This window comes from Benincasa hispida, chromosome 9 (assembly GCF_027475165.1).
Source record: "Benincasa hispida cultivar pf3 chromosome 9, pf3_genome.v1.1, whole genome shotgun sequence".
Taxonomy (NCBI): Eukaryota; Viridiplantae; Streptophyta; class Magnoliopsida; order Cucurbitales; family Cucurbitaceae; genus Benincasa; species Benincasa hispida.
In genome coordinates this window covers 84,560,240-84,570,383 of record NC_143486.1, presented here as the reverse complement: position 1 = coordinate 84,570,383, position 10,144 = coordinate 84,560,240, and the positions used below count along the sequence as shown (strand labels likewise).

Sequence of the window (10,144 nt, the reverse complement as noted above, 5' to 3'; positions counted from 1 at the left end):
GTGTTAAAATTAGACTCGAATTTACAATAGTTGTAAAAATTGAACTCCAAATGATAAAAATTTAACTTTCAAACTTATGAAATCGCTTTACAATTTTTTTAGTTATGTAAATTCGATGGTCCAATTTTAACATTTGTATAAATTTGATGGCTTAATTTTTACAATTGAAAGTTTGAAGGTATAATTGTAACTATCACTATATTTCGTAATTTTTGTAATTTATTCTAATATTTATAATGATTACTTTCTCTTAAAATAAAAAATAAAAAAATTGACGATTCAGCATGTTGGGATTGTCATATGTCATAATTATCTATTATTTTTAAGCTAATAATGATTTTTGAATGAGAAAAAAAAACAACCAACCATATGCAAATCCAACCTCCAAAAAAAGAAAAAAAAAATCATATGCATAGCACTAAATAAGAAGTAATATATGAGTTATACACCTAATAAAATATATTTTTAAAATGATGAGTGCATTTAGTGAAGAATTTTATACTCGGTCTAGAACACAATCAGAATATGATAAAATACCAAATTTTCTATACAAAGTATATATTATCCAAAAAGCTCCTTTGACCAGCTGAAGTATGCATATAAAACAATAGTATCAATTACAAGGAAGCAAATTAAAATAATTTGTGGATTTGAAGAGAAATGGTTATATATATATATATATATATATATATATATAAATTTGGCTTTTTCGATAAGTGGATCACAATTTTAACCTAATCCCAAGGGGTAAATAGTAATTGAGAGAAGACGGAAATGTCGAAATACCAATTAAAAAAAATGTCGATGGAAATATTGATAAGATCTATATGGTCGGTGGATATTTTTAAAGAATTATATAAACAAAACAAATTCAAAAAAAATATTTAAATTGATAAATAACATGTTTGTTATTTATATTATATTTACATTAGTGACTTTTAATTACTTGTTTTCTTAAGTTTTATGAGTTCTTTTATAATATAATAAAAATATTGATTTTACTCCTCATGTCGATATCAAATTCATGTAAATATAGAAATATTAATGTCAATATCAATATGTCAATAAAAAGTTAATACAGTACAAAAAAAAAAGATAAATATATGGATTGAAAGATGCTAATAAAATGTTAATATAATTAGGCAATAGCTTTTTTTTTGTAAAAAAAAAAATGTTAACAAATGGCCTGATTGAGAATGTTTAAGAATGAGAATTTAAAAATTAAAAAAAAATTAAAGGATAATTTATGGTGCAATTTGGGGTAATATTTTTAGAAACAATGAAGTTTGAAATAATTTTAATTTCATGGAGAGAGAGAGGGAGAGGGAATATAGAGAATATTAAAGGGTGTGTGGGACTAGCTAATATTGTCTCCTATAAGGAGATATAGTATTAATTAAAACCTATAATTTAAAAAAAAAAAAAAAAAAAATTGTAAGTACTTTCCTCCCATCTTCTTTTCTTCTAAGCCAAACCCATATTGTCTTTTAAAAATCACTTAACAATTTAATTCCTTAACTTTCATTTATAACGATTTAATCTTCGTATTTTTAATTTTTTAAAGATTTGGTCCCTGAACTTCAGTGTGTAACAATTTAATCTTTGTACTTTTAAAATTATAACAATTTAATCCCTCAAATAAAAAATTTAATCAAAATTTGATGTCAATTTTTTGATGTAGACTTTATATTTTACAAAAATATTAAGTCTCTAATCAATTTAACAGTTTATTTATGCATGAAATTTCATTAAATTTTATCATTAATTTCTACATCAAGGATTAGATTGTTACAAATTTAAAATAGAGATACTAAATTGTTACATAATAAAGTTCAATGATTAAATTGTCACAATATTTAAAGTATATGACTAAATTATTATAAAACAAAGTTTGAGGACCAAATTATTACTTCTACGAAAGTTTAAGAACTAAAAGTGATTTTTAATTTTTTTATATATAAATTTTTATTTATTTATTTATATATATATATATATATAAATAAATAAATAAAATAAAATAAAAACTCGGATTTGGTGCCTTCCCACTTACATTATTTGGGCTACTTTTTTAAAAATACATGCATCTATGACACACACGTAGAGATCACTTTGAATCTCAATAGTTTTTTTTTTTTTTTTTCTGTTTATTTTTTAATATATAAACAAATTAGTTCTTAGACATGTGTTAAATTAGGCTAGTTGTCTGTCTCTGACCAATAATATTATTAAAATTAGTTGATCTAATTAAATTATATGTATATCATTGTCATTGATGATTAACAAATTTGTTTCATTGAAGTTATGTTTAAGAAATTGACATGGATTAATTCAATATTCATTGAATTCAACCAAAAAAAAAAAAAAAAGTTTGTTTGAATTTAATTTTTTATTGAGTCATTTTCTGTTCAATAATAATTGAGATGAGAATCAATGTATATGTCCTCTCATCTCATTATTATAGATTTAAATCTTATTTTATTCCTTAAATTTCATGTTTGTTATTTTTTTGAGTGTAACAACCTGTATGGTGATGATCTGAGTTTCAATGCATTTTAATCAGTTAAATTATGTATGTGTTGTCTCATATATTTATCCATTTTAATTCATTATTTTGTAACATTGTTCTAATTTAATTTTTTAACTTTATAAATGAACATTTTTTTTGTTCTTTTTATGTTAATAGTTTTTTAAATTAATATCTAAGAAGCACAAATACAGATACAAATATGATATGATACGACAATATGCTAATTTCTATATATGCGCAATTAATTTTTATAATACTTATTTTAAGTTAAACTAAAGTAGATTTAAGAAAATAGTGAAAACTAAACAAGAAGAAAAAATATAGCGTCGAATGGTGGTTGAACGGCTAGAGCAGACAACGAGAAAGAAGTAGAAAATGGAGATTAAAGAATGAAGTTGAGGATGAAGGAGAGGAGGTGTGAATCATAATTTTAGGAAGTGAGAAAGTAGTGACGAATGAAGATCTATTTACTTTTTTCTATTCTATTGCTTTTTTTATATTATTTTTAATTTATTTTGTTTTGGATGGCTAGAGTTAAGTAGATTTTTAAATAAAATAGGTGACAAAAAAAAAAAAAAAGACCCCAACATATCTCCTTCACATATCTGGAAAGGGATATGCGTATCTGATACTTTAAAAAAATATCATATATTTTAGATATGTATCTGGACGTATTTGCATGAGATACATATTTGATATCGATTCCTTATACAATTAGAAGTATTTGTGTTTTCTAGATTAATATTAAAGAAAAAAAAAATGAAGGCACATATGTTTTTTTATTGGAATAATAAATTGATGTCGCAAAGGTATTTAAAGCCACATAATAGGTTAGACATTGAATTTTTATAGGAATCAATTTCTTGTTAAATAAGTAGTAGAAAAGACAAATATTTTTACAATATACAATTTAGTTAGGGATGAAGTAATATATTTGAAACTAGAAAGTTGAAGGATTCAAATGAAATGTAATTTTGGGGCGAGATAAAAATAGAATTTCATAGGCCCAATGTTAAGCCCAAGCCCAAGCCCAAAGTTAATTATTGGCAAATGATCGTGACGGCTTGTAGGCCGATGGGCCGACCAAAGGATTATGGGCCCTCAATTGACAATACTACCCCTGGGTCGTCGTGAAACCAAATTCATATCTTAGTGCATAGGAAGTTTTTAAAAATAAATAATATTACACGACACAATTGTATTTCTTTAATTAAGTTTTATTTTAAGAACACAAGCTCCTTCATGTTTCCTATTTTCAACTTTTTTTTTTCAAAAAATTAACACAATTATTTCCTTTCATTTCATTATAAATAAAAATTACTAATTAATAAAATTTTTAAATAAAAAGATTACTACTTGATATTATTCCCGATTGTACTCATTTTCGTGCACTCCTATCAATTACATAATAAAAAATAGTTCAAAAATATTATTTTTCTTAATAATGATAAAAAAATTTGTCACGTGACAAACATTGATCAGATAACTGAGTGACTACATAAAGATAGATGCAGTCTGAGATGCACCTAAATATTATTTAAACGATAAATCATAAGATTTTGTAACTTGCATGAATGGATAGTTTACTCTTCATTGATTAGATTAGTATAAGATCAAGTAAAGATTAAAATAGTATGAATTAATATTTTTAATAAAGTAAGAGATTCAATTATTTTAATACATAATTTTATTTTATTTTTGGAAAAAGGACACAAATATTTGTGTAACCCATCTGTCTATCAATTCTAAAACTATAAGCCTTGTTCAGAAAAATGAAAGAAATTTGAATATTCATAGTGAAGAAGTCCAATATTAAATAAAATAAGATAAAATAAAAATAATGGAGTTTCTTTTTATAGAATTTGGATACTCAAATGTTTGAAAGACAGAGAAATCTCATAAAGAGATTTAGTTTCAATATAATAAATAAAGTAAATGATTCATGCAATCACATGATGTGTCCCTTTGGATAACACCATGAGAGTTCAATTTCAAAAGTTTCAACTTTTTCCTCTCCTCTATTTCTTTCTATTATTATTATTATCATTATTATTATCATTATCATTATTATTATTATATATCTAGATTTTCTCCAATATAGAATTCATAAAAATCAACTAAACTGACTTTTAAAATTTTAAATACCCTCATAAATGATAGACAGAAATATCCCACATTTTCTTTTAATCTTTATTAATTATTATCTCATTGACTATTCCATAGGTCAATTTTTTTTTCCCTTTTGAATTCAAACCACTTAATTCATAATCCTTACGTATTTTTATGTTAGTTGAATCATACTCATATTATTATTGATAGACCAAACTAAAATGATATTTTTATTCCGAATTTGAGATTGATATAAAAAGTACTGAGATTTATTTATTTTCAACTTCATTTTAGATCAACCCAACACATTATTTAAATCTAGAGAAATTCAAACCTCAACTTATCAAAAATATATATGTCATGTTACTTATTTGAACTATATTCGAGTCGTCGATAAACTTTTTTTTTTTGCTTTCGATAAGTTGACAATAAGCTTTCAACTTTTAAAATAAAAAGAAAACCCCTCATTTATAATTTTATGTGAGTTTGAAATATCTAATTAAAGATATTTTTAATATTATGTTGGTTTGATATAACTTATTAAAGATACTTTCACCATTTCATATTATTTAGATAGTTTTGGAATGACCTTCTAGTTTTTTTTTTTTTTTTTTTTTTTTTTTTTTTTTTTTTTCCGCACTTATGAAATTTTTTTAAGAACTCACTTGAAAGGTAGTTTCAAATAGACCCTTGATTAAATTATAAAAAATAGGTTTAAATCCTATTTTAGTCTATGAATTTTGAATATTGTTCTATTTTAGTATATAAACTTTAAAAGAAATGTCCATTTTAGTCCCTAAACTTTTAAAAAGGTGTTTACTTTGATTTCTACTTAAGAAGCACGGATACGGATACAGGATACGATACAATATAATGATACACTAATTTCTAAAAAAACTATGATATGGATATATTGAAGATATGTTATTATATATATATATATATGACAATGCTCAATTAATTGTTATAGTATTTATTTTAAGTTAGATTAAAATAGATTCAAGAAGAGAGTAAAAACTTGAAAAAAAAATCCAATAATGTTGAGTGGTGGTTGAGCGACTAGAGTAGAAAAGAAGTAGATGATGAAGATTGAAGAATGAAGTTAAGGATGAAGGGAGGTGTGAATCATGATTTAAATAGTGAGAGAGAATAGAAGAATGGAGATTTAATTACGTTTCAGATTTTTTCTTTTAAAATTTTATGTTTTTATCATTTTTAACTTATTTTGTTTTTGATTGCTTGATTTAAGTAGACTTTATGTTTGGGAGTGATTTTAAAATGACTAAAATCATTTTTATCATTTTCAAAATCATCGTGAAACATGCTTAATCCTTCAAAACTAGTTTTGATGATATGAAAATTGCATTTAAAAGTGTAAACTTGAAAACTAAATTAATTTTGAGTAATTAAAGGTGTGTTTTCAAGTGATTTTAAAAATAAAAAAGTGATTTTGATGGTTTTAAAATCATTCAAAAACACGCACTTAAATAAAATGGGTTGTGCGTTGGGTTTTTTAAGTGGTTTGGCTTAAATTTGGAAAAGGAAAAAACAAAAAATCCAGCATATCCCCTTATTTGGAAGTAGATACACGTATTTGAAAATTAAACAAAAAAAAAAAAAACAAAAATCAGATACTTCAAATCACTTATCAGACACGTATCTATCCAGTATCTAGACGTATCTGTATCTGGTACGTATTTGATATCGATTCTCCGCACAATTAGAAGTGTCTGTGCTTCATAAATCCTATGTCTCTACTATTAAGATTCTGTTTGCTCTTAAACATAATAGTGAAATGACTTATATTTTTAGATGACTAGCCTATCAAATAAGTTAGTCATGCTAAAAAATCTAGGGTTTCAATTTTAAATTAGGTCATAAAGAGATTTTTTATAGGTGATCTTAAAAATCATTTTGTTGGCCTTCCATAATTTTGGCACGTTGATTGTTGATATTTTACTTCACCTTCATCTTGCTTAACCCATGTAATTTCATCCTTTAACATATTTCTTTTTTAAAATTTAAACATAATCTTAATAGTAGGACCAAAATAAATATTTTTAAAAAGTTTATGGACTAAAATATACATTATTGAAAATTTAGGAACCAAAATAGAACAAGATTCAAATTTCAGAGACTAAAATAAGATTTAAACTAAAAAATATATATATATTAACGGAGGAAAGAAGTTTAAAAAAAAATGGATGAGAGAAGATTCAAACTTCTAACTAAGACTTTTTTTTCATAATATAATCCAAATTCATTATTTTTTTTTTTAAAAAAACAATCCAACACATGTGAGAGGCAAGAACTTGAATTTTAAACCTTTTCTTAACAAAAAAAAAAATGTCATTGTAGTATCAAATATTGATAAGTGCTCAACATATTTAACATGTGAGAATATCCTTCTTCATCTATGTCGATGGCATGCCAACAATACTTGGTCGAAAAATCAATAAATACTACAATCGTAAGTTATATTTAAATCGACTCGATAATTCAGTATCGAAATGGATTCGTTATATTTATTTATTTATTTGAAATTTGAAATTTAAAAAATGGAGAAAGAATGGAAAGGTAGGAAGGTGACAATACACAAGTGAAAAAGGTTGGATGTTTCTAGGGCATGTAACAAAATAATAGACATTGACAAGAAATGTCAAAAGAAAAAAAAAAAAAAAAAAAAAGTCCAAACTTTGAGGGGTACCCACAAAGAAGAAGAGAGAGAGAGACAGTTAAGGAGAGGGTGGCCTTAATATATTTATATATATATATATATATAAAGCCATAGAGAATTGTAAGTACCATTGGGCATAGTTGTTTGACTAGCGTCCCATATTGTCCCCTCCATAATCAATTATCAATAACCCACCTGAAGAATTAGGTCGGTTTCTGACACTCTACACTCAATGCTCTCTCGATAAAATATCTCTATTCTTTCAAAAGTCGTAGTACTATTCTTGACGTTTTTTAAATATTTCGAAACTATTATTAGAATAAAATTCGCTAAACTTGAGTCTTGAAACATTGTACGGGTGGTTTAAATTTTCGTTATAAGTCATCACCGTATCATTTGATCATGTTCGGGTTTTTTCTTTTGAAAATACTATTTAAGTGTATGTTTGAAAGCCATTTTGAAATGGTTAAAATCGTTTTCGTCTTGTTCGAAATTACTTTGAACCATATTCATAATCATTCAATTTTTAATTTAATATTCAATTTTACTCTTTTAAATACATTTTGAACAATTAAAATTACGATTTGGAGTGATTTTAAAAATATCAAAAGGCGATTTTAACAGTTTTAAAATCATTTATAAGCAAGTCCTAAAGATAATTTTGAAACGTTATTCATGAAAAATGGAGAGTCATTATTGTAACTTTCGAAATAACATGAGTATGTTTTACAAAAACAAATGATAACTAAGATTCAGTTTGGTAACCATTTTTTTTTTAATTAAGTCTATAGGCACTACTTTTATCTTCACTTTCTTATTTTGTTATCTATTTTTTACTAATAGTTTAAAAAACCAAGTCAAATTTTGAATAGGTAATTACAATTGGTAGCATTTTTAGAAATAATAACCAAGTGTATAACAACATTTAAAAAAATTTCAAATATAGATAAGTCTATCAATGATATTGATAGACTCTTACCAATTACATGGTTTATCACTCTATTTAAATTTGGCCATATTTACAATGTTTTTTACATTATGTTATATCTGCTAATATTTTAGGTCTCATATCTATATTTGCAACTGTCCCATTTTGAAAACTAAAAAAAGTAGCTTCTAAAAAATTTTTTTTGCTTTTGAAATTTGATTAAAAATTCAATCATTGTAATAAAAACGTAAAAATTACAACAAATTAGACTTAATTTTAAAAAATGAAAAAACTAAAACTGAAATGGTTACAAAACATGGGTAAGCTCTTGATTTGAAGGAAGCTCTTTGTTTAGGTTAACGAGTTTTTAACTGAGTAATAGTTACTTAATTACCTACTTAATTTGAAGAGTTATAGTTAAAACAAATTTAAAAATTTCCTCTATTAGGTAACTTGATTACCTTTCTCTTAATCCCCCAAGTTTATGTAACTTGTCTAACCTTAAAATGTATTTTTTAAAAAATCAAAATTTAAAAACAACCTACGTCATATAAAATCCCAACAAACGAAAAAACGTGATGATTATGCTTTTATATCAAATTAAGAAGAAAAACAACAAATGATTTTTTTTTTTTTTTTTGGGTATGTACAGTACAGTTTTAGCCTTTTTATGTACAGTTTTTCAATGTCCTTCCAAGATCCAAACCATTATCCATTTATATTCAAAACGAATCAAATTCCATTTTCCCAACCAAAAAAAAAAAGGAAAAAAAAAATCTCAGCTCTTTTCTTCTAAGTATTTCTCTCCCTCAATGGAATCCCAAACCGACCGGAACCCATTTTCCGGCGACGGCGAGGAAGACGATGAGAAAGAAATTACCGGCGAATTTTCCGATGACCGGAGCAGCCTTTTGGAACTTCAACTCTCATCAAATTCTCCAGATTCAACAACAAAACCCAGAATTTTCTCATGTAATTATTGCCAAAGAAAATTCTTCAGCTCCCAAGCTTTAGGAGGCCATCAAAATGCCCATAAAAGAGAGAGGACTTTAGCCAAACGAGTTCAAAAATTCGACTGGGCGGCGGCGGCAGCGGCGTCGATTCCACTCCACGGCGGCGCGTTTGATCGAAGGTCGTCGTTGGGAATTCACGCGCACTCTCAGCAAATTCAGAAGCCAGCTGTAGGGTTGTTTTTTGGTGGGGCAGGGCCTGCTAGTTCTCAATTGTGGCCTAGGCCGTTGTTTATGGGTCAACAACCGGCGGTGGGGCGGTTGACTGCGGAGGTGGGTGGCCGGAATTTTGGAAGATTTGATGAGGTGGCAGGGTGGGCGGCGATTGGAAGCTCAAACGCCGGTAATGAGAGTAATAATAATGTTAATATTGTTCATTCTCAGACCAAACAGGATCAGGATCAGTCCAATTTTCTTGATTTGTCTCTTAAACTCTAACATTAAACCAAATTATTATCATTATTACTATTATTATTATTCACTTATCCTAATTATTAGGTCAATTAAATCGCTCCTTTTTTTTTTTATCTACATATATGAAGTTGTGTTTATTTAGTCATATATGTAAATTTATTTAGTCTCTATTTAGTGAGAGATTATATAACACTTAGAATGATAGATTTTGCAATTTCACAGGGATGGATTTAGGAGAAATTAAGCACATTTTCTCTCTTTTCTTTTTTCTTTTTTTTAATAATAGTTTACATTTTCCTCAGTTAAGAAAGTTGGATTTTTAACCAAAATTTAAAACAATTACAAGTTTTTACTTTTTTTTTTTTTTTTAAAAAAAAAAAAAACTTGACGTAGTTTTATAAAACAATGTTAAATAGTAGTTAACAAAACTGAGAAATTTAAGGATAAAATGAATATTTACAAGTTTAATTTTAAGAAAC

General features: G+C 25.9%; 1 protein-coding gene across 1 annotated transcript; it reads left to right on the top strand.

Annotated features, from left to right (window-relative positions):
• Window positions 1-8,941: 8,941 nt before the first annotated feature.
• LOC120086743 (zinc finger protein 1-like) lies at window positions 8,942-9,728 on the top strand. The gene has a single exon (XM_039043530.2). It carries the CDS (start codon window positions 9,054-9,056, stop codon window positions 9,687-9,689), a length of 636 nt encoding a protein of 211 aa, XP_038899458.1. The 5' UTR covers window positions 8,942-9,053; the 3' UTR covers window positions 9,690-9,728.
• Window positions 9,729-10,144: the final 416 nt, after the last annotated feature.

Coding starts and splice junctions, on each gene's coding strand:
- LOC120086743 (XM_039043530.2), top strand. CDS start 9,054: ATGGAATCCCAAACCGACCGGAACCCATTTTCCGGCGACGGCGAGGAA.